The 25,950-nt window shown below is 38.8% G+C and overlaps 1 protein-coding gene across 2 annotated transcripts in view; it reads left to right on the plus strand.

Moving 5' to 3' along the window:
* Nucleotides 1–25,950, plus strand: part of RASAL2 (RAS protein activator like 2) — a 396,673-nt gene that overhangs the window by 364,607 nt on the left and 6,116 nt on the right. Inside the window, exons 10-17 of one of the 2 annotated variants that reach the window (XM_032629632.1) lie at nt 3,003–3,147; nt 3,792–4,028; nt 6,216–6,417; nt 8,694–8,893; nt 9,669–10,530; nt 17,230–17,364; nt 19,438–19,640; nt 20,905–20,992. In XM_032629632.1, coding sequence (XP_032485523.1) covers nt 3,003–3,147; nt 3,792–4,028; nt 6,216–6,417; nt 8,694–8,893; nt 9,669–10,530; nt 17,230–17,364; nt 19,438–19,640; nt 20,905–20,992 — 2,072 coding nt within the window. The remainder of the gene's footprint in view (nt 1–3,002; nt 3,148–3,791; nt 4,029–6,215; nt 6,418–8,693; nt 8,894–9,668; nt 10,531–17,229; nt 17,365–19,437; nt 19,641–20,904; nt 20,993–25,950) is intronic. The other variant, XM_032629643.1, reaches the window with a different exon arrangement.

The raw sequence follows: 25,950 nt of genomic DNA on the forward strand, positions 1-25,950 counted from the left end.
GGAAGTCCCTATCAGAAGTTTTAAATTAAAAGTCTTCACAGTGAAGTCTCAGTGAACCAAAAAATCAAATTAATAAGTACAGCTGAGCACTCTGAATAATTAAAGTTTTGTTGTATTTCGTACACTTTGGGCAAAAAAAAAAAAATAAATGTTATTTGCAGACTACCTGAAGAATTCTCAGAGAAAATTGAGTTAAAAGTTGCCAGTCATATTAAACAATATCTACCTGCCTTTTAGCCAGTCTTCATTTATCTTGATTAAAAGCGTTACTATTTACAGACTCTGCCTCAGTTAGACTTAAATTAAGTCTTTCATCTGTTAACCCCTTTTACCTTTCTAATTGAAATCAGTTTGCATGTTGATGCATCTGATCAACAGGAAACACCATCTTCTGTGACATATAGAAAGGTCTCTAAAAAGGCCTAATTTCCACCATTGGTGGCAGAGGCAAATTTCCTTTTAGCAATATGTCCGTACCTAATGGCTTATTTCTATACATGAAATTTGGATGCTAGATAATAATGAGTTAATGAAACATACCATAGAACATTCTAGGCACAAACTCAAATTTAAACAACATATTGAACACCCATCCTCTTTGTCCTTGATCTTTTTTTTTTTAAAGGCAGGAGAGCAGACATGAAGGGATCATTAAATCTGTCTCAGTAATTTGTGATCGGCTAAACAGCTTCTAGGTGAAGATCTATAAAAGTTCACCTTTCAATGTGGTACTTTCCACACTATCAGACATAGGTTACAGTTTCTTTTTTTTTTTTTAATTTATTTATTTTTGGCTGCGTTGGGTCTTCATTGCTGTGCTTGAGGCGAGTGGGGGGTGGGGGGCTACTCTTCGTTGCGGCACGTGGGCTTTTCATTGTGGTGGCTTCTCTTGTTGCGAAGCATGGGCTCTAGGCGCACGGGCTCAGTAGTTGTGGCTTGCAGGCTCTAGAGCGTAGGCTCAATAGCTGTGGCATACGGGCTTAGTTGCTCCGCGGCATGTGGGATCTTCCCGGACCAGGGCTCAAACCTGTGTCTCCTGCATTGGCAGGTGGATTCTTAGCCACTGCGCCACCAGGAAAGTCCCAGGTTACAGTTTCAAAAATGAAAAGAATTTTCTCAAGTTTGGAGGATTTTAAATATATCATAATCAGGTAAAAATAAAAAACTTTAGACAATTAATTTACTTCTGGACCCTTGAGTTGTTTATTTGGTTCTTGAAGAATAAAAGAAAAATACTCTCAAAATTCACAAGTTATTTATTAATATTAGTTATTATCTCCTGGAATAAGTATAACTCACCTAGGTATAAGCTGAATATTAATGATATAAATTTAGAGGTGGATTGATTTTTACATGAAGTATTTGACATTGATGACTTATTTTTAAATTCAGGTACTCTTTAAATGAGGTAAATTCTGTGGGAGCACATAGCATAGGTGATGTTGAGAATATGTTCAACAGAAATCCTGTGAGAGTTGGTAAACATTTTTAAAAGCCTTTTACCAATTTTGATTATTTCATTCTATGAAAAGTTATTTTAAATTTACAAAGTTTGTACATAACAATACTTATTATATGGAGCCCCTACTAAGTACCAGGCACCATATCAGACACTTTTCTTTTCATGCACTATTTTCAGATCCTCACCATAGCTCTAGAGGGTTAGAGTGATTAATGCTATTTTCCAAATAAAGCACCCAAAACTCAGACTAGTTAAGTGACTTCTCATGGCCCCACAGTTGGTTAAGTGATGGGTCCAGGATTTGACCCTAGATCTTTCTGGCTCCAAAGCCTTTACTTTTTCTCTGCACCACTTTCTTTTCTGTGCATCACTTAGATTCCTCTTCTCCAAGCATTGTTCTTCCAAATAATCAGTTCCCATCCTTTATCACAGCTATTTTTTAAATCTTTCATTTATCCTAGTACTAACCATTTTGATAGAAAATGCTCTTTGATATTGCTGCTGCCACTTAGTTTTTTATAGGAATTACTGTTCACTTTCATGAAATCTATTAATAACTAGCCTGAACTTCAGTTAATATAAGCAGATTTAAAAGGAGCTGTGAAAGTTCTACTCCTCTGTCATAAAGACCTATAAAAAATAAGAACATACTACCATCTCTAACAAATATTTATTGAGCCCCTGCAGTGCTTTGGAAGGTATTTAATAGGCTTGGGATTTGAACATGAATAGAACCCAGTCCCTGACCTTCAATGGTATTCATCCTAAAGATGAGACAGGCATGTGAACAAATAAGCACAAAACAGTGTGAAACATAGAACAGAACAAATACATGGTATAGTGCATGGTGGAGGATAAACAGGTGATAAACAGGTAAGGTAAGGATTTGCTCTTTCAGGAAATACTGGGCATATCTCTATAGAGGCTAAGATATATGAACAGGGCGTCTAAGCTAAATTTATTTGGAAAAACATCCAAATTATATAAAGAGATGCTCTGCTATGTGCTGTGTTGAATGACTATCCCCATTAGGAGAGGTAAGCCTAGAGACCCTTACTGGAATCTGTGTTTGCACCAGTATTAGCAGTTAAAAGCATAGGTAGGCTAATCATTCAGACTTGGGTTATTTATTCTTCTAAAATAGTAACAACATTATTCATAAGGTAAAGAGGCTTTATAATAAGAATAAGTAATGAGTTCCTGCTATTTAAATATATTTGTGGTTTCAGGTAAAAGATTTAAAGTTGTAGCATTTTTTAAAGTAGTTTCATTATTCTTTTTGTAAATACCATGATGATGATGTTAATGAGTGCTGTTTTCCACTTCCAGAGTAAGGAAAATAAACATGACGTATAGGAGGTGGTATCTCTTGGGTTCCAGAGCAATAACCCTTCGTGAACAGTGTTTTGTGCCCTCCATGTCAGGCATCAGAACGAATTCCCCATTACACATTTTAGTACAGAAATCCTACATTCTTTTATTCTCTTCAGGAAGACACTATTTATAGTTATACTGTCCGTCATCTTCTCTCTCGAAATAGGGGGAGTTCATCAAGCTTTGTATGAGTCAGATGAAAACTGTGAAGTGGATCCCAGCAAATGTTCATCTAGTGAACTGATAGACCATCAGAGCAACCTGAAAATGTGCTGTGAGCTGGCTTTCTGCAAGATCATCAACTCTTACTGGTGAGCTGCTGTCGGTGCTTCACTCCCTGCTATTGGACTTCAGTTTTTCAATATGAGTTATCACAGTGTTAACTGTTATTTCCCAACCAAAGGAAGGACTTATGGGAAAAAATTGAAAGTTTCCCTAATACAGTTTTGTCTAAAATCTAAACCTCTCTTGTAAGCAGAAGTTGCTCTGAACTATCCACATAAATATAATATTTCCCCAGAATATTAGCACCACATCATCTAATACCAAAAGTATTTTGAGGACTTTTAAACATATTTACTAGTGTCAAACAAATGTGTTAATGATTTTTGATCATTATTCTAACCCCAGCAATTGGTGAGATTTTGGAACCTTTTTGATGAGCAGTCTTTAGAGAGATTATGATGAGCTGTAGTAAACCAAATGGTTTAGTCAGGAGCCTCATGCCATTTTCCCACTTTGCAAAACTAAGTTTACACTAATTCCTGAGTTTTGTAGCTTTGGGTTTCTGGTCTCCATCTGGACGTCTATGAATTTTCCACCACTTCTCAGGCATGAATCAGAAGCTCTCTCTGTTAGGCCCTCCTCATAGCCTGGCTCTGTTGGGCCAGAGTGGGATCACCTGTGCTTCCTTGGGTTATAGTACTTTTATATTTGGTCCTTCTTCCTTCCCCAGTGTTTTCCCTCGTGAGTTGAAAGAAGTGTTTGCATCCTGGAAGCAGCAGTGCCTGAACCGCAGCAAGCAAGACATCAGCGAGCGGCTCATCAGTGCCTCGTTGTTTCTCCGTTTTCTGTGCCCGGCCATCATGTCTCCCAGTCTCTTCAACCTCATGCAGGAATATCCTGATGACCGCACATCTCGGACTCTAACTCTCATTGCCAAGGTCATCCAGAACCTGGCCAACTTTGCCAAGTAGGTGTCACTACCATAACCACTTTTTAACAACATTATTTAAAAAGTACATGAGGCCTAACCTTTGGATGAGCGTGGGGTGCCTCATAACTCATGTTACATGATTTCCATTGTGGTATTATTAAAAATAGCAAAAAAAATTGTAATCAATTTGAATATTCACTTTATAGAGGAATGGTTAAGTAGTCTGTGCATTCAGTGGAATATTTGCAGCCACTGCAAGTTGTGTTTACAAAGAACCAATAATATGCAAAATGATACAGATATAATTATATTAAATAAAAAGTTTTATTAAAAACTCCAGCCAAGGGCTTCCCTGGTGGCGCAGTGGTTGAGAGTCCGCCTGCCAATGCAGGGGACGCGGGTTCGTGCCCCGGTCTGGGAAGATCCCACATGCCACGGAGCGGCTGGGCCCGTGAGCCATGGCCGCTGAGCCTGCGCGTCCAGAGCCTGTGCTCTGCAACGGGAGAGGCCACAACAGTGAGAGGCCCGCATATAGCAAAAAAAAAAAAAAAAAACTCCAGCCAAAAAAAAAAAAAGATAGGATACCAAATGGTGCATATACTTTTATCCCAACAATATGAAAACACAAAAACCTAAGTATAGGAACATTGGGAAGAGCAATCAGTCAAAATTCTATGGTTGGGCTTCCTGGTGGCGCAGTGGTTAGGAGTCCGCCTGCCGATGCAGGGGACGCGGGTTCGTGCCCCGGTCCGGGAAGATCCCACGTGCCGCGGAGCGGCTGGGCCCGTGAGCCATGGCCGCTGAGCCTGCGCGTCCGGAGCCTGTGCTCCACAACGGGAGAGGCCACAACAGTGAGAGGCCCGCGTATTGCAAAAAAAAAAAAAAATTCTATGGTTACATTATCTAAGACAAGTGGCCTGGCCCTTCAAAAAGTCAATATCATGAAAAATGGAAAAGATGGAGGAAGGACTGTTCTAGATTAAAAGAGACAATGCATTGCTTTGAATCTTAATTGGATCTAAACTGGAACAAACATTTATAAAAATCATTTTGGGGACAATTGGTAAAATTTAAATATGAACTATATATGAGATAATTTATAAGTAATGTCTTTTAAAAGTTTTAGTGTGACGATGGCATTGGTTTATGTAAGCGTTTTTCCTTATTCTGGAGAAATAGGTGCTAATGTACTTAGAGGCTATGTCTGCAACTTAGTTTAAAATGGTTCAATCAAAAAAAGAGAAGAGAGTGAAAACAAACTTGGCAAAATGGGAACGGTTGGTTAATATAGGTGAATGGCATATGGGTGTACGTTGTATATTCTTTCAACTTTTCTGTAGCTTTCAACTTTTTCAAAAGAAGTTAGGAGAAAGCAGTTGGAGAAGAAATGCACTGAACTGTAAATAGCAGATGTTTGGGTGGTGGAATGGGTACACCTACCCTTTTTTCCTTCCACTTTTCATTGTTTTCAATTTTTTCTTAAGTTTGTATAATTTTTATAATTTATAGAAAACAATTTTAAGAAATCACTGAGAAGCAATTCACACTGGCAAAATCAATCCCAGATTTACTCAGTATTGAAGCTTAAGTACAAGTTTCTAGCAGCAAGGTATTAAAGGAAAAGATTAGAACTTCAATGAGATACATTGTTTTCTAGCATGTGGCTTTTTAGAAGTGCACTATTTTAACTTTGTGTGCTCTATATATATGCTAACACAGAAATATACATGTTTGCCCATATTTGAGCTAATTCTTGTAAAAATTATTTCTAGTTTATTTTGGAACATGTTTTATGGGCTTAAACTAGTCCTGGAAGATAGCTAGAACCTAGACAGGCAAAGAAGAGAGGAAGTTCTCTAGTAGAAATAAATAGCATGAGCAAAGGCTTGGAGAAGAAAAAGAGTATAATGTATTTGGGGGCTTTGAAGAAGCTAGCAATATTGAAGGTTTATACTGATAATGAATGTTTACAATGGCTTTAAATACCAGGAAAAAAGGATTTTGTTTTTACCCTATAGAGAATAGAAAGCTATTCAAAGTTTTTGACTATTAATGTAATATTAAGAAAGTATGTTTTAGTATTTATCACTTATAGATAATAAACAAATTAGTCACCTCCCCAAAATTAAAAAAAAATGTATAGCTCTGTGTAAAGTCAATTCAAAATGATCACATCTCTTTTCCTGAATATGTTCTTTCTCATTTTCTCTCCCTCTGCTTCAGATTTGGTAACAAAGAAGAATACATGGCATTCATGAATGATTTTTTAGAACACGAATGGGGAGGAATGAAGCGCTTTCTTTTAGAGATCTCTAATCCGGACACCATCTCAAACACCCCAGGCTTTGATGGTTACATTGATCTGGGCCGAGAGCTTTCAGTTTTGCATTCCTTACTGTGGGAAGTAGTTTCCCAACTTGATAAGGTAAAGTAGGCGGGAAGGGTAACAGGAGATGGGAGGTAGAGAACCCTAATGTACCTGGATTCTGGAGAATATCTACAGAGTAATCACATTCATGCTTTCTGCTTGTTGAAAGCAACCTTTTGCCCTAGAAGTCTGGGAGGAAATAGTTATGATTTCTGAGTAAAATATGTGCCCTACAAACCAGGAAATTCTAATAAGCCACAAAATTATTAACATATATTTTTAAGTAGTTACCTGAATTAATGGAATATATATTTCTATAAACAAATATGTTTGTGTATTTGCCTAGAAACTAATATCAAATATTGTTGTATGAAGCCTTATTCATGTATAGTAGAGTGAGAAGAAACCTCATGTAGTAATTTCTAATGGAAGTGTGGACTTAGAAAAATACTGAGACTATCACGTTTAAGTAACTTACCATGAGATTTATTTTTATCATGCAAGTCAGAGGGTTTAATATAACTATTAGTACCTATAGAGTTATGTGGGATCTGAAAATCCTGATGTTTTCTTTTCATCTGCAGATGTGAATTAAGAATAGAGAAAACAATTATCATTTTTAATCATTTATTTTCTGACTATAAGCTAAGAATTTTTTTGTATACCATATTAATAACTAAATATATACCATGCCAGTCATTTTCTTCCTTCTCGAATTTTGCAAAGAGGAATAGAATTTGTTATGGAAAACAGTCTAACAGACTCTGGCTAGGTTTATCACAATAATTATTTATTGATGTTTTTGTTTGCTACAGCTACTTTATAAATATCTGTGGTGGTATGTTAGAATAACTTCAAAAAACAAAGTTATTTTTCTGTGATAAGAATTTTTTTATTTGTTTTCCTCCATTTTCCTATTATCTTTATTTTTTTGAGTCAGAACATTTTTTATTTTTTTATTTTTTTAATTTTATTTTATTTTTTAATACAGCAGGTTCTTATTAGTTATCTATTTTATACATGTTAGTGTATATATGTCAATCCCAATCTCCCAATTCATCCCACCACCACCACCACCCCCAATTATCTTTAAAAACATTGCACCAATAAAATGAGGGAGAGGGGAGTAAAACCTATTAACAAAGACCACTTTCCTGAGGAAATATAAATGGTAGGGTGTCCACTGGTGCCCAAAACATTTGTAAAATAATAAGCTGTTTCTTATTCTCAAGGACCCCTTCTTAACTTTTAGAAATGCTAGCTAGATTTTAAGTTGCAGCTATGCCGAGGGTAAATTCCTTGGATATGAATCATGGCTCAAGAGAGTCAAGCAAGTAAAGACATTCTTCAGATGGCATCTGTACTCATTTGAGCAGGGTAGAAGAGTCTGTTGAGAAGACAATGAAAACCTGGAGGCAGCCATGTAAAACTGCCTCATGGATGAAGGTTCCCATAAGACCCCATGAGAATGAGAATTCCCCAAAGAAAAAAATGATTGAGATGGATAAAGCAAATCATAAAAAGTTATTCCTCACTGAATAACTGCATCAGTGGGATGCAGATACAGTTATCTTCTGAAATCAACCTGGTTTATTCAGGGTCGAGGTCTTTTTAACAGGCTTTGCTGTGTAAACACACGTTCTCCTTTTTAAGTTCTGTTTGGTCCTGGGAACCAGCAGTACATCTATCTAGACACATCTCATAGATGTGTCATAACTTTGCTGTTTAAATTTTTTTTAAAAAATTGTCTTGCTGATGCAAACTCAGCTGGCAGTAGGTCAGGGTTCCCAAGATTAAATGGCTAGTGGATGGCAATATCAACTGTGTGCGCTGCAGTGCTCTGGACCCCTGAATGCAACACCTTCTTGTATGTTGGCATGCATTTCTTTCCTCACATGATCCCTTTTCTTTGGAAGTTTCATCACACTAGCCAATCCTCTGGTCTTAAAGTTCTTTTTGGTTAGAAGGTGTTTGGTTCTTCCCCTACCCTACCCCACCTTGATCTACCAGCCTCCCAAAGATTTAGTTTGCTTTGCATGTCTATTTTAGTTGGAATGGCAATAGTTTGGTTGTTTTGAGCATGTCTTTTAATTTTTATTTGCATAATCCTAATTTCTATTTCCTTTCTTTCCTCGATGTCTGCTGCATCTTGTTTCGCCTCCTCCATTCATCTCGACGCCATGGTTCTGCTGCTCCATAACAATGCATTATGAACCTGCCACTCCCATATGCAAACACCTACCCTTCCCTCCAACCTCCACCCCTCCATCAATGGGCATCGTTGTCCCAAAAACAATCTGTGGTGGATGTCGCAATGCTTATTATCCAATTAGGGTGAAAATTCCTTCCTACAGGCGACCGTGGCAAAATTGGGACCTCTCCCTCGTGTTCTTGCTGATATTACCAAATCTCTGACTAATCCTACACCAATACAACAGCAACTGAGACGCTTCACTGAGCATAACTCCAGTCCAAATGTCAGTGGAAGCCTCTCCTCTGGGCTGCAGAAAATTTTTGAAGACCCTACTGACAGGTATGAATTTCAGAGAGAATTGGAACTACTTATCTCAGAGGGAGATAATATGTAGAGATTTGGGAAAAATCTATTTAACTTACTTGTTGAATTTACAACTTTAAAATCATGAGCAGTTGGAAAGAATCTTCTGAGATAAATCCAATTGTTTGTCATAATAATACACATGATCTAGGATACTTATTTTCTAGAATGATATTGTAGAGTTATATTCAACAAACTTATAAAAAGAACCTATGTTCTGCTTAATGGAAGACTAAGAGCTCTATGAAATTGATATTTTCGGGTATTATAGCGCTCAAAAATCTGAGAACCTCAGTCGAAAATATTTTAGAGCTGGCTGTGTCAGCTGAACAGGTAGATACAGTGTTGATGCTTAGACTTTGTTTTCTGTATTGGCAAGACTTGTGTCTTTAGTAGGGACCCTTTGGTTGTGCACTCAGGGCTTCTCGAAGGTTTAGACAGAACCAATTAACTATGAATTGGAATACCTTGGGAGGTTTAAAACCTAACTAGGAAATGATTGGAATTCTAGTAAAAATCTAAGACAGGGATGGAGTGGTCTATACAGTGTTATTCTCCACCTTTGAAGAAAAACTAAAAATGTTGGATCTTATCCTAAGAATTGTGATGATGAAGTCTGTGTTTAGAAACCAATGTAAGTCTCCACACCAGGCCTCTGAGCCTTCTGAAGAGTTCATGTGCTTGAGTTGAGGAATCTTAACTCTGCTGAATTTGCCTCAGGAGTAATTAAGGGTCCTTTCTTTTTCCACAGTGATTTGCATAAACTAAAATCTCCAAGCCAGGACAACACAGATAGCTATTTCAGAGGGAAAACTTTATTGCTGGTTCAGCAAGCCTCCTCCCAGAGCATGACTTACTCTGAAAAGGATGAAAAGGAAAATAGCCTTCCTAATGGCCGGAGCATCTCCCTCATGGACCTTCAGGACACTCATGCCGCCCAAGTGGAGCATGCGTCTGTCATGCTTGACATGCCAATGCGCCTGACTGGAAGCCAGCTTTCCATAACCCAGGTGGCCAGCATCAAACAACTTCGGGAAACCCAGAGCACTCCCCAGAGCGCACCCCAAGTGCGAAGGCCCCTGCACCCAGCCTTGAACCAGCCAGGCAGCCTCCAGCCCTTGTCATTCCAAAACCCTGTCTATCACCTCAATAACCCCATTCCAGCAATGCCAAAGGCCTCTGTGGATTCCAGTTTGGAGAACCTAAGCACTGCCAGTTCCAGGAGCCAAAGTAACAGTGAAGACTTCAAACTCAGTGGACCCAGCAATAGCAGCATGGAAGATTTCACCAAACGTAGCACTCAGAGTGAGGACTTCTCCAGGCGGCACACTGTGTCGGACAGACACATACCTCTTGCTCTGCCACGGCAGAATAGCACGGGGCAGGCCCAGATCCGAAAAATGGACCAGGCTGGGCTAGGTGCCCGAGCCAAAGCCCCACCATCCCTGCCACACAGTGCTTCCCTACGTAGCACCGGGAGCATGTCACTGGCATCTGCAGCTCTGGTGGCCGAACCTGTGCAAAATGGGAGCCGGTCCCGGCAGCAGTCCTCTTCCTCCAGAGAGAGCCCTGTTCCCAAAGTGAGAGCGATCCAGAGACAGCAGACACAGCAGGTAGGGGTGAGTGCTGGAGGGGGCTGCCAGGTACTTGGTCCAACTGTTTCCTCGGTTCTTTATATATAAATCATTGAGAAATCCAATTGCTAGCAGGGTTTCCACTTAAAACTATTTTTTGCAACCTTTTAATGGAAGAGGAAATGAAAAGTTTGGGAGGCTTCTGGCTAGATGAGGCAGCAGAATGTAGCTTGCCTCATTACTCTTTAGGAGACTGTAACAACCACTCCAGGGGACTTTCTGTCTCTTCAAGCAGCAGAGCCATGATCTCAGCACTGAGAACAATCTGTGATGTTGAGTAATAATTAGACACTTAAGCTGTGAATCTGCAGGCCAAATCAACTAGGATATATTTTGGGAATCTGGACATTAATCCTCCTTAATTTTTTTTCTTAAGTTTCCAGAATAAATTTTGCACTTTCAGCCAAGAGTTTAACGTAACTGCTCTCTACTCCATCCCCCAACTCCCTCTGGAAGTAGTAAGTCCCCGTGTGCCTTTTCCTGGAAATGGCTAGAAAAATAAACAACTGAGCACCTATAGAAGCAAGGTAAAGAAGAGAGGTAAAAAGATAGAAACACAGGTGGTTGACAAGTATTCTCTAAACATTTATGAAAATCTCTTATATTTCTATTTACATGGACAAGCCCAGCTCGTGTCTCACCTAAATTTAATATAAGATGATCAAACTTTTTTCTTCACAAATAAAAATGTTCCTTAAGAATTTTATCATCTCTTCTTTACAGATTACATTTCCAGGCACCAATCCATATTTGCTCTTGAAATAAACTAAGAACCTTATGAAGGTATATATATACATATCTTACTTTCATCTAAAAAAGATTTTTCTCCTAAAAAAAGCTTTGTTGAAGTTTTTTTGAAACCTAATTCTACTTTATTTGTATTAGGGAGCTTTGTGATTAGAAGAGTTCTATGACAAATCCTTTTGTCAGCAGAATCACTGGTCAGAGGAGACTGCAGTGAGACCCCCAATGTATCTCTTTAGTATATTTGCGTTTTTATAGGTAGGCATTTACTGATTGGGCTGCTTCTTCCACCACCCTTGCCTCTACTTTGATAATTATTGTTTAAAAAAAAAATTAGAACATTTACAGAATCCTTAGATACAGAAGTAGAAGAAGGGACGAAAACTTAAGCTGATTCTGGTAGGCAACTTCCTGGGCAAAACCTCCTAGTTGGTCAGTTCTTTCCTGAGAAATAAACTTTTTCTTCAGTCTTAAATTTTTCATTTTTATTTTGTTATATTTCCCCAAATTTCACCAATTCATTTGATTTAATACACATTTTCATTTAAAGAAAAGGAAAAAAGATTATACTCTATTAATTTACATAATGATTATATTATATAATTTTTTCCTTTTCTTTAAATGAAAATGCTTTTATATATATATCTTTTATATATATGTCATATATGTACATTTAATTTACATTAGGAGGCTATCAGTCTCTCCCACCTTATTGTGAATTAGTTTCCATACTTTGATTTTATGCTAGCTTCTAGTTGAGATCAACCCCTTTCAGAGAATTAAATTGTTGACTGAGAGGAGAAAAGAAAGATAAGTTAATTTCAGAGATGCAGCACTGTGTGGAGGCAGATGTCTACGTGGGGGTTCAGTGCAACTTGAAGGCCCTGAGGATGAGATAAGAAGTAGAGAAGAATATCAGATTGGCAGAGAGTGGCAAGACAGGGCACAGGGCGGGCCCTCTGCCTACTTTTCAAAGGTGGATTTAGTCCCAGCCCTGGAGAGAAAAGAAGGATGCTTACCCTTCCCTCCTGTATCATGTTGTCCTCAATTCCCAGGACCCGTGACTCAGACTGACTGTTTATAGATATTGTAAATTAAATAGCCTTTTGTGTGATCATCGGAAACGAATTGTCATTTATAATATTTGTGCTGTAGGAAAATATAACACCTATCATATAAGCACTACGTGTTTCTGTGCGTGAATAGAAAGCTGTTTGGATAGATGGGAGGTAGGAAATGCATATATGGTCTTCAGATAACCAATTAAAATACTTTTGAGCCATAGCCATTAGTGAGCTTGGGAATGTCTGTGTTATGTTGGCATGAAGTGAGGCATAGCCACAGCACTGCTTTACATATTCAGCCCTGTTTGTGCCTTTGCTGGTGCTGCCACTGTCATACCAGTTATACCATAAATCACTGTATTTTGATTGCTCAATTTTCTGTTTTTTCTACACTGGCTTTTTCTATGCAAATGTTTTATTCTTTCAAACGTACGTTATTTTTTTGTTGTTGTTCCTTATCATTTTTGCTTGCTTTTCTCATCTCTCTCCCATGAAGTCTCTGATGTTCTATATAATCAGCACATTTTTTACGTAAATTCCTTTACATATTTTAATTGCAAGTTGTGTTGGGGAATTCTTCTCTCCCAAAAACTGGAGGATTTCTTTGTGGGGATTGTTCTGCCAGCATTTGTAATTATTGGAGGTTTTGTCCCATGCAAATTCCATTTGTATCTTAGCACAAAGGAGCGGCCACTGTTGGCAGTGTAACTAGCTTCAGTCTTCTCCATTTGCTGAGTAGGAAGGAAATAAAATCCTAGTTCTACAGAGAAGGAATTTTTTGACCCTTTTTGGCCTCCGTTTGGATTTCTTTTTAATCATTTTCCTCTCCATCTTGTTTTTTTGTGTATCATGTATTCTGTGCACATAATAGACTCTATTTACAATATATGAGTTGTTCAGATTATAGCGTGTTACCTAACCTTAGAAATTCTAATTTGAAGAGGCTTTTTAAATAGGTATTTGCAAGCCTATCAGAATGATGCTACAGTTTTCACATTTGGATTTGTTGAACCCTCTCCTAACCAACCTTTTCAAGGATTCTCAGAGTTTACTTACTAATTTAGTCAGCTCTTTCTTTGGTGTTTATAGCAATAGTGTTATTCATTTATGGGGACCTGACTATTTCAGACTACGGAGAAGCTGAAAGCAACAAGTCTTATTTATATCTAGTAAATAAACAGGGAACCGGCCTGTTCTCAGTCATCCTCAGCATAGCCAGGCTAACTATAGGATCAGTGAAACTGCTTTCTCAGGCCCTTTTGCCCTAAAGCATTATTATTTTTCCCAGAGAAACCCTATAAAAGCTTTGTCTCAAAAGGGTGATATTCCTAATACGAATCCGTGCTCCTTTTCATTTCATCTTTTTCATCCTTCATTTTCTTTAATGATCCACTGTTGGAAGTCAATGAAGAAAATGCTCTTCTTAAGGCTATAGCTAAGCAAGATGGCATCTGAAACATTTACCAACCTCTTTTCTCAATTTCTTTGACTATAAACTAGAGGTAATAAATTTTGTTAGCTATCCAGCTTATAAAGGAGATAGAACAATCACTGAGGAAAAGCCTTTGATGTACTTCCAAAGGATTGGAGGAAAAACATAGGGTATCCTTCTCTTTGTAATAAATTATACTTTGGTAATGAATTCTAAAGAGAATCCAAAGTAATAATAAATGAATAATATTTTATTGAGCATCAATTGTGCAATGACATAGTCACTACCATTCCAAAAGAAAAAATATTCTGTGATATATGGTGCCATGCTTCAAGGGTTGACAGTCAAATCAGGAAATAAGACCAGCACTCAGAAGACCAACCAAGTAGATGTAAAAGACAGTATATAGTTCTTTCATATGAAGAACATATTACAATAAAAAATAATTTTGAAAAAAATTTTGAAATAAATATCACCTCCATAGTCTTCAGTGTAGATAAAACTATTTCTGATTTGTTCAATATTACTTTTCTGCTCTTTATAATTATGTAAAGGTTTTATCATAAATACAAGGAATAGTTATATTAGTCTGATTTATTTTTTTTAAACTTATTGACCACCTACCGTATGCCATGCAAAGTGCTAGGGTATATGAGGAAGTGGTTGAAAAACAGATTCAACCAATAAAATAGGAATAGACTGGAATGCCCAGTTCCCATTGTACACTGTCTCATAATTCACTGGACATTGTTAGTCCTTCTGAAGATATGGTAGCTACCACCAACACCAGTGAAATGAACCAACTCTTTGTTTTTACAGCTTCTCACTTTACATTTTATGCCTAGATTACCTAAGAAGTTGTTTTTAATATGCTTTTAGGGGATAAGATCTCTCTTTAGTATGTTCTTAAGGATACTATTAGCTTGTACTGCATTTATTGGCATTCAATAAATAGTTACTCGTAACAAATCACAGGGGAAGAAAGTTCTTGCGAACAACATATTGTTAACTATAAAACAGAAAGCTACTGAATTAGCTTCCTTGAAGTTACAAATTCCAAACATTAAAGTTATTCATTTTAGTGGCTACTTTATCTCAAGCAGCAGCTGAATAGAAAATCCTGGTTTCACAGAAAAGCAGCTCTCCTGTGCCCTATGTGGTAAAGGGATAAGATTCTAAAATTAAAAAGGCATTTGTCTCCTTTAAGTATTGACTTTCTAGTAATTTTTAAAGACTCAGAACCACAATATTTTGCCTTTCAGGTGTACATATATCAAATAAAAACCTAAACCCCTTTTTAAACTATTTTTCTCTAAATACTAAAGCAATTTATTGTGCTCTGCTTTCAAAATCCAGTAGGGGGAGAACTAGGGTGTTTGTGTGTGTGTGTGTGTGTGTGTGTGTGTGTGTGTGTGTGTGTGTGTGTGTGAAGTACCTTGTAGTTTACAAACTGCTTTTACATGCCATCTCATTTGTTTCTCATAACTTTTGAAGTAGATAATTATTATCTTTTTTAATATAAATGATACTATAGTCTATAGGTCAGTGTTTCCAAAGTGTGATACTCAAAACTATTTAAATATACAAGGTATTTAATCAATCATTTAATTATTTTAACACATATTAGAAAAATATCTAACTATTAATATGTATTTATAAATTTATAATATATATAACATTAAACTCATGATTTTACTGATAATATTGCTTAGCATAAGGACTTAGCTAACTGAAAAAGGTTGTTTTAAAGAGATGATAAATAATATATCAGTGACAACGTGGTTTTGACAAAAATAATGAGAATGATACACAAATGAATCAAGTATAAGAAGCCTGCCTACCATAGTGGAGATGAAGGTAGACTTTTTAAGAACTGAGGGTACTGAAGTTTAAGACATGTTTATGATTTTCTTGACACAGTGGAGAAAATGGCTTTAAAGAAGGAATTTCTAAAAGTTCATTCACCGTTGCTTGTGTGTGCCTCAGGCATGAAGCTGTTTTTTATCGATATGTATCTGTAATCTGTTTGTAAATCAGCCAAACCAGGTTCTTCTTCAAACCTTTAGGAAATGCCCTCATACTACTTTTGTATGAATATTTTTTAAAGTCTCTCCCAAATAACCTTTTTGTCTCTGCAACCAATTTTTTTCATCTAGTCTTTCTAAATCTCAAAGTCATCAAGATACCCCTTATTTTAACATATCTATATATTTAGAGTTTAGCCGGGGTTTATTCCAAAATGACGTAAAGATTCTTAAGGTACATAGCTCTGCATGGGAGAGAAAATTCCCTTCCAATTATTTATAGAGTATTGGTCCTCAAAATAGAAATTCATTTTAATTATAAAAAGGCTAACTCACATAAAAATGCTTTGTTCTGTCTATCTGTCTCTCTTTCTTCTCAAGAAAGCCAGAGAAAAAGAATTTGTTGTCTGTTTCTAGCACTGTTTATGGAGAAAGCACTAATGTTCAGTAGCCCAATATAAATTGTCATATCCAGGGCCAGTTTTCTAAGCATAAATGCAGTAATAACATCTAAGTTCTATAGTACTCCATAGTTTCCAAAGAGCTTTCACATACATTATATTGTTCAGTCCTTACAACTCCCTGGGAGATGGTCAGGATAGGTGGTGATGTTGGTGGTAGCCCTATTCAATAGATTTGGAAAAAAGTATTTAAGAGATTAAGTGACAATGTAAGTAGCAGAATTGCTACTCAAAGCCAGAATTCTTATCACTCTGCATATCTATTGGAAAAGGCCAATTTACCTAGCTATCCTAACTGGATAGAAATATCCCTTAGACTATGTTGATGTCCACTGTTTTGATCCTGTATTCATCAAGAAACTTTCTGGTAGAATATGGACTTCTGAGTGATGTTAACCCATGAAGAAGTCAGTGTCTGTAAAAATGACCAATATCACTTTTTTTCTCTTTCCCTAAATGGTTGATGTGAAAATTAAGAATTTGGCATTCTGATATATAAATGGGTACCTTGTGAGTTGTTTAGCATTAATCAATTCCTTGGTTCCTGATCATCCCTGGTTAAGCAGATGTTTCCTCACCTGAGCAATCAACCATCAACTTGTGCTTTCCTTCTCTCATTCTGTCATCATCGTAATTTCATTAGGTAATGACCTAATGAAACCATTGGACTAATTAACAATTTTAAGGCCTTGGCTTTCCCTCTTTGGAGGGAAAAAACGGCAGGTTCTTAGATGTGATTTCTATTCACAACATTTCAGAAGATTTTATCCTTGTATAAATGGATATTCTCTTGCCTCACCACCAGCCCTTGCAATAACAAAATATTATTTAGAACTGGGAACATTTAACCGAAAACAGGGATCACAATAATGTCTTCTAAGAATAGCTCTCTTTGTGAAACCTAACTGTGGATGAGCTCTTTTTGGAGATGCTAATAGGTATTTCTGACGCAGGTTCAGTCACCTGTGGACTCTGCCACAATGTCCCCAGTAGAGAGGACAGCAGCCTGGGTTCTGAACAATGGGCAATATGAAGAAGATGTAGAAGAAACCGAGCAAAATCAAGATGAAGCCAAGCATGCCGAGAAGGTAGAACCTAGTCTGTCTTTATTGCTCGCACAGTGATAGGCCACCCAAAGGGTCGTCTAGCCAAGGAGATGATCTCCCCAGCTTCAGCTCCACCTCTTATGTTAACCCTTATATACGTATCTGTGTATGATAATTCAGTAGTGTCTGTGTTTGAAAATATGCGGAAATGTCTATCAAGCTGGGGTGGGAGGATTAGCTCTAATTTTTTTTTTTTTTTTAATATGAGGTGACTTAACTTGGAGAAAACTCTGCTACTCGTTTCTGGTCATTTTAGGTGAATATTTAGTGTTCCTGTATAACTAACCAAACTCAAGATTACCCTTGGACTAGACTTCCTTTCTATATCTTTGTAATGATTTTGTCTTTTTTTGTTTTTCTTTGTTTGTTTATTTATTGGCTGCGTTGGGTCTTCGTTGCTGTGCAAGGACTTTCTCTAGTTGCCACAAGCAGGGGCTACTCTTTGTTGCGACGTGCAGGCTTCTCATTGCAGTGGCTTCTCTTGTTGCAGAGCACAGGCTCTAGGCACATGAGCTTCAGTAGTTGTGGCTTGCAGGCTTCAGTAGTTGTGGCTCGTGGGCTCTAGAGCGCAGGCTCAGTAGTTGTGGTGCATGGGCTTAGTTGCTCCGCGGCATGTGGGAATCTTCCTGGACCAGGGCTCAAACCCATGTCCCCTGCGTTGCTAGGCAGATTCTTAAACACTGCGCCACCAGGGAAGTCCCTTTTTTTGTTTTTCTTTTCACCTTTTCTGGGTAAAGAACTTGTAACACTATAGCTGATTTTTTAAAAGACATTGACTAAAAAAAAAAAAAAAAGACATTATCTATTGCTTCAGTTTTGTTTCGTTTTGTTAAGAAAAGCTGACATGAAGAATAAGGATTATCAAACAAGAACATTGACATCATGTATGGCATTACCTCATTAACAACCAGACAAGTAGCTTCTGCTTACTTATCAGCAGGAACCTAAACTATTCTTATTGATGCAGTCTACCTCTTCAAACTGTATAAGAACTGTCATCTTTGACCTTCTGGATTAATAAGGATAGTGTAGGACCATGACGTTGGACAAGCAGAAGCTAACTGTCTGATTGTCAATTAAATGGAATATTATGTAAAAATACATTGCATTTTACAAAGCAGCATACGGATTTATCATTAATTACTAATGAATTTAAATAGGCCATATACAAGACAGCTTAATGCTTCTCACCTCACCCAGAAATGACATTCCAGTTACTCAAACCCCAACCCACAGCAGCTTCAGTACAAGAAAGGGCCACGTAACCAATTGAATTATATAAAGCTTTAGTGAATATAAATTTATATAAAGCTTTAGTGAGAAAACAGACATGTGTTCCAACAAGCAGTAGCAAACTGGGCAGATGAATGATATCATGAAAATGGGCCAAGAGGCAGTATTAATCAGCCCCAGAGAACATGTAGGCCTTTTGCTTAGAGCTTGTGACCTGAATGTTTTACACTTTTATAGCAGGGGAGAAAGCAGCAATAGCCTATTCTGCCATAAAATTCTATTTATTGATTTAGTAACTTAACATTATAGAAGTGCTGCTTGCTCTCTAAAGGGCTGGCTCTAGTAGGGTGAAAGAATGGCAGTCTGATGAGTGAAGGCATGTCAGAGATCCTGCAGTACAGGTGATGATACAGAAATCTTTTCTCACGTAGACAACTGGCTTTTGGCTTATTTTAAGTCATTTGTCAGGCTTCTAAATGCTTGATCTTTTTTTTTTTCCTGCTCCCATTTGATACCGTCACAGATTGGATGTGGCTTGCAGGAAGGAACTGGTAGTTTAATGTGGAGAGTGATACATAAATATATAGATTTGGAATGCCAAGGTAAGACTAAAAATGTAATTTTAGGAGGCGGGCAGAGCTCCTAAGTGATGCCTGTTGATAATTTTAAAGAACGTCAGCAGCCCGTGGAATGGCAGTTCAGGCAGCATCCAGCCCCATTGCCTAGGGTTTCTATCGTAAAAAATAAATCACTAACGTCTAAAACGAGCGTAACTCCAGTATTTCTCTCCTTGTCTGTGGTGCCTCTTCTGCTCTGCTCTAGTACGAACAGGAAATTACTAAACTGAAGGAGCGCCTGCGAGTGTCCAGCCGGCGGCTAGAGGAGTATGAGCGCCGGTTGCTGGTGCAGGAGCAGCAGATGCAGAAGCTGCTGCTGGAGTACAAGGCCCGGCTGGAGGACAGCGAGGAGCGGCTGCGCAGGCAGCAGGAGGAGAAGGATAGCCAGATGAAGAGCATCATCAGCAGGTCAGAGGTTACCTGGCGGTGGACGTGGGCTAGGTAGCTAGGGCTGCAAAGAGGTGAGACGATGACCCAGAGAATCCTAAAGCAATGGCAGCAAAAGCCATTTGCAACTCTGCATGTCCTCTGTGGTACTTGGTACAAAGGTGACGGCTGACTGTATCTCTTACACTTTTCTAAATGTGAGACCTTAGTGCACTTCCTTTGAAGATAGAGGTAGTCTATTTTCCTTTAGTTGTAACAATTAGAAAAAATTAAAACTTAGTGACTCACTTGAGAGGTCTTAGAGGAAAACTGAATCTTAAAAATGTACGTATTCAATGTCAAAGGCTAACTTAGTTTTTTACAGCAAGCCCAGAGAGGTGGAAGGGAGTTTCATGGGATGTCTTCAGGGCCAGAGAATCAAGGGAGTAGGCCAAGGACGTCCAAAGGAGACTAAAGGAGGGGACAATTTTACCAAACACTACATAGACTTACTATGGGCCAGGTACTTTTCTAAGCACTTTACAGATAAAATTTGTTTAATCTGTTAATAATAATTTGATTAATGCCAACCTCTGAAGTAGGCATTATTATTATTCTCATTTTACAAATAAAGAAACAGGCAACAAATTCATTAAGTCACTTGCCCAAGGTCACTTAGTGTTGCTGCTGGGATTTGAAACCACGCAGTCAAGCCCCAGAGTCCATGCTCATGACCACTGTGCTTCAGTGTTGTTAAATGCTGTAGGCAGGTCAAGTAACTTAAAGTCAGAGAAGGTTTGCTGTTTTAGCAGCACATAAGTATTTAGCAGTCTTACCGAGAGGCTTTTCATGGAGTTTAAACATCAGGGAGCTAAGATGTGAATGGTGGAAGAGAAAGAAAGTAGACCTACTATGTGTAGAGTACGCTCTGAGGAAGCTTAGCTGTTCAGGGGAAGAGAAAGGTCAGCTGTTACAAGGTAACAAGATTAGGAGAGGGTTTGGTTTTTGTGGGTTGGTTTGCAATTTTAAAATGAAATAAGTTGTGCTGAGGAAAAGGATCTGATAGAAAAGAGGGAGATAATAATTGTGGGAATGCTGTTCCAGAGGAGGTAAAAATCCAGTCCCAGTAGAGAAATCAACTTTGGATGTCTTCTTCTAAGGTGGGTGAGAAGATAGAGCGTGGTTGCAGATCTTGTACTAGGAAGGAGTGGCAGTACTGAGCTGTCCTGAGTGTGGGTTTCTTGTCCTCTACATTAGCCAGCTCTCTCCTTGAAGATGTTGATCTCTCCTTACTACCCCATTCTAGGCTAATGGCTGTGGAAGAGGAATTGAAGAAGGATCATGCTGAGATGCAAGCAGTTATCGATGCAAAGCAAAAAATAATTGATGCACAGGTAAGCAGGTTCTTAGTCTAGTGGAAGACACTTGTTTATAATAACTTATCTCCTGACTTCCCACCCTTTGCAAATGCCAAGGCACATGATGGACAATAGGTCACTGGAAAGTTCTCAGCATTACCTTGTGAAGAGTAAAAGAGTTTCTTTGTGACCTCTATGACCTTTTCTTTCCTTTACTGGTGACAAGTCTGTTAACCTAGCAAAGTTTTAGCGTGCTTAGTGCAGTTGCTCGACAAATCTCAACCTAGTGCATGATGGGCTTTACTTCTTTCCTTCTGGAAAGGAGGGGATTCTCTAAGGGGGTACCTGTGAAAAGCACACTGCATGTGTCTGGCTTGTGACCTCCACTGACCATTGCTTGGCTATGATGTTCACAGTCTTGTCAGTCACGTCCACTGTGCCATCAGCCTCTGGCCCCAAACATTAGTCCAGCTGCAGGGGAAAGACAGGGTTGTAAAAGGTACCCTTCCTTGTTATTCTTTTGGTTCCGGATTTGGCATTGATGCCTGGGATTCGCTTGGCTGCCCTTCTCTGTTGGCGCTGTGCTTGGAGAGCCTCTTTTGGTTGATGAAATCAGAACCTGGGCCTCTGCTCACTGCAGCTTCTACCTGTGATAATAATGGCATGACGGATGACTGCCAAGAGCACCCCCTCCCAGGTTCACGTCAGTGATCAGAGCAAAACCCAGGAGGCAGGAAATGTTTCTAATTCCTTTTTCATTTTATCAGTGCAAAACATGGTTGTATTTCTTAGAGTGAAACAAATAAAAAACGGCAGTGCAGCTTGGATGTGGCTGGTCTGGCCACTGAATGTATGACCTCCCTGAAGACCACCCAGCCAGGTTTGCGTTTCTCACCCTTAAGTACCATATCATTTCCCTCAGCTCTGAAATAAAAATGGGAGCAAGGACTTTATGTCCAACTTTCTTCTCTCCTTATCAGCCAGTAGTCAGTCTATGGCAGAGCCCCCAGTATTCTTAAACACGCATTTTACCCCCAGTCTAGTTTCCTGACAGGGCTAATATGGGATGGGGTTTATTTTTCAAAGGAATTGGGAGTAAGGCTGAAAGCACAGCCATGGGAAGAGTGCGTCATGGGCCTCCTACTGCCTCACATACACGATACCCGGCAGTCGAGGGTGAGTTGTGATGCTCTCTAGTCAGCATGGTTCCCAGAATATTTTGGACCCTTGAACTCTGCAGTTTCTGGATATTTAGACCTCCTAAGAATCAGAAGAAAGTTCTTACTTGGCCCAATTTTTAAACTTTTCTAGGTGTCCCCAAGGTAGGTGAGGGAAGGGTAGCAGAGACAAGGCCTTCTCGACAGGCACACTATAAAAATTCATCTGAGAGGCTTAAGAGAAACAGTCTGGATAAAGAAGGCAATTTAGTCAGGGAAACAAGTGTTGATAAGTGTTCACTTTGGGATCTTCAATGTGACAGTGTAAAGCAGAGAGAGTTCTATTAATAACTACACCCGAATAGATTTTAGTTCTAATGAGATCATACAGACCGTTTTAATAACTTCAGCTTGTCTAAAACCGTGTCAATCTTAAGCAGAGGGAGCTTGGGGGTGTCGTAGTCGTGGCTCTGGGCATACAGTATTTCCACTTTCTCGGTTGCCTGTCAAGACAACCTCATCATTAGCTTCTGAAGATTTCTACCCCACCCCTGCCCCCATTTTGACATCTAGAGTAAGATGACTGGGTATGAAGCAGGAGTCATAGGCATAGAAGGTGAAAGCAAGGGAGGGAATCAGGTTCATCAGGGCTCAAAAACTCTGGAAAGTAAGGACCTTCTCTCAGTTAACACGAGGACATCACCATTCAGGAATGGGAGAACTGTTATCCTCAGCATCAGTCAATGTCAGACTTGTGGTCTGGCTAAACTAGATAACAGTTTGGGTCCATATTTCAGGCAGTGGTTTTCAAATGGTTTGATTCTGTTGACTGTTTTGGCGGAACCAGAGGTGCCTCCCATAGATGGCTTTCCAGCTGTTCCTGCTGACCATTCAAGAACAAGGGCTTCTCTCAACGAAATTTATTACTGTATAATAAATTTTCTACTGGAGGCTCACTATGGATCCCTAAAGAACACTTGGAGAATCCATTAGACCACATTTTGAAAACCACTGCACCATGCACAGCACAGATGATAAACACTAAAACTAGTTTTTTAAAAAATTATAATCTCCTTAAAAGGAAGGTTTCCCAATTCCAACTGTTGTCTCACTGTTACATTAAAATCTTATTCTAGCAAAAGACTATGAAAATCCTTTAGTGTCTTTTGTAACAAATGACTTTTCCTTTGAAAGGATAAATCTTACATCTTAAGTGTTTGATGGAGCAGAGCAGCCCTTCTGGCATTATTTAATAGAATGAGGACATGTTTGGGGGTGAAAGCTTCCCAGTGAGGGAACCCATACTTTTATGTCCCTGGCATCTGCCTTGGTGCCACTGGCAGTTAAAAAATATTTCTGAAATGAATTGCTTTCCTTATACTAGCAATGGGCCCAACATTTCCCAAAACAGGACAGGTCAGGTACCCAGCGAACTGGTTTCCATCTTCTCTCTCAGCAGCCCTGTGCCCCTACAGACAAGGCTGGTCCCTGAACTCAGCCTCTCCATCTCCTCGAGTCAGTTTATGCTCCAAAGGCCCCACCGGGGTCAGCCACTTTCTATTGGAACTGGGAGAGGATGAGTACTCCCCTGGTGACCCTGTCCTGGGCCTTGTAGCACCACCATGGAGATCCTGGTGATGGTACTAAGGGACCATTTCTTAAACATCAGACCAGGGACTGTGCCACCTTTCACCCCAGCCCCGGATCTCTCCATATGACTCAGGTGGAGAACTTCCTCCTAGGAGAAGCAAGCAGCTGCCTAGTTACTGTTGCAAGTGATATCTCCGCTGTGTTAAATTACAGGTCATAAATGGAGATGAGATTATGCAAACAGGCAAGTAACCCGTCCATTCTCTAGCTGAGCAGTTCCCAGCCCTGGCCCGGTGCACTGGCCTCCTACACATTCCAGCTCCTGCACTCCCCACACTTGAAATCCTTCCTGTCAGGCAGGAACTAGATTGCTTTGCCGTTCAATCCAGGCAGAATGGAGAAGTCAAGTCCATCTTTTGCCAACTGAACTTGACTTTCAAAAGTCCCTGTTTGATTTTTTTTTATTTTATTTTTTGTTTTACTTTGAAAGGTTGGCAGTGGGGGGAGTTACAGAAGGGAGTTTCTCCACTTGGAAACTTTCAACTGTTTAGTAGAAGGGCTGCTTGACTTCAGCTGTTACTCTTGCAGGAAATAAATAAAGACAATCATTCTTAGCCTTTTTTGACCCTTTAAGAATCAAATAATTTTTCATGAATACCTAATTTCTTTGGATCAACCCTAGAGAATCCTGCACTGCTTAGAATTGAGGCATTATAATTTATCCTAATACTGAAATATCTTTTCTTTTTTAATCATTTTTAGATATTACCAGGTTATCTGCTTAGAGATCATTTCTAACCATAGGGGGAAACATCATATCTGGCTCCCACCCCTTTTCTCCTGGTAACCACTGGCCAACCCTTACTTACTGACTTTTAAAAGATCTATACTTGTTATCTCAGTAAATTCCACTGGCTGTAATTTTTTTAATTATTATTTTTTTTAAAGCCTTGTAGTTCTTTCTTTCTTTGAGTTTTGCTTATCCTTAAAACAAGTTACCTTTCCAAAGTAAAAAGCATCTCAGGCTAGATTAGGGGTTAGTTAATAATGCTGATTTTTTTGTATCTTACCACCTGAGTTCTCCATCAAGGAAAGGAAAAAAAAAATGTTAATAATAACAAGTGTGAGCTAGTTTTTTTCATACTTTTGAAACTGTGACCACCAGCCCTGCTGCCATACAGATCCCCGCCCCACCCCCAAAGCAGGAGATTAAAGGGAAGCCTTACTTGATGCTGTTGTTGCATATGCTTTTACCTAAATTTCCCCCCAGGGCAGTGGTCTTCACTCTGCATCCTTGGGCAGCACATTTCTGGCAGAGCAGTGCTGCTCACGGCCCTGTGGAGCTATGCTGTAACAGCAAGGAATAGCATCTAACCCTCAGCCCTTGTATGTACTCTCTGAACCTGACCATGACTATCCTTACCATGCTTTTCCCTGAGTAAATTAAAACACTCCCTGGGTAGAAAAGCTCTTTTTGGCTTTGGGGATTATTCCTCACATGCTTTTTTTTTCTTTTTTTTTTTTTTGATATCATAGATGTAGGTAAAGACTGTCCTTCTCAGCGTTAACTTGTTTTCTAAAAAATGGCAACTTCATGTAGGAAAGGTTCTAGAATGATTTACCTAGCTGGTGAAGCTAAGGTTAGGATTTCTCTCCTAGTCTTTGTGAGACTGATAATATTTTGATGGGATGATTTTTATTTTTGTTTAATTTAGATGAGCCTACTTTTCTCTAGATTGCCATTTTTTCCCTCTTTTTTCTCTTGTTTTTTTTTTTTTGTGTGTATTCAACAGTCTTTGGTTCCAAAATATTGATTCTAAGCCTTTTTTTTTTTTTTTTTTCCAAGATTCAAAAGTAAAATGAAAGCAGTCTCCTTATTGGGTAGCTTTCCTGGAGTACCTCTGAGCTGGAATGAGTCTAGGAGCTTGTGTTCTCTGTTTGTTTTCATGTGTTATGTTTCTGGCATCCCCCTTTGGCCACATCTCCCTTCCCATATTCAAATAACTCCTTGGTCTGAGCTTTTGGCTGCTTCTCCCCCTCTTGCTGTTGCATCCTCACTTTGTTGGTGACTATAAACTGCCACCATGTATTGTTTCAGTTTTGAGCACCATGTGAATTCTTTCCAAATGTGACTGATGTGCCCTCTTCGGGGTCTAAGAACCCATAGATCACATGCACTTCTCCTCTGTGAAATGAAACCTCTGGTGCTTCTTTCTTTGCCACCTAATTCCCATGTTTTAGTTTTGA

This window comes from Phocoena sinus, chromosome 1 (genome assembly GCF_008692025.1).
Source record: "Phocoena sinus isolate mPhoSin1 chromosome 1, mPhoSin1.pri, whole genome shotgun sequence".
In the NCBI taxonomy this organism is placed as follows: domain Eukaryota; kingdom Metazoa; phylum Chordata; class Mammalia; order Artiodactyla; family Phocoenidae; genus Phocoena; species Phocoena sinus.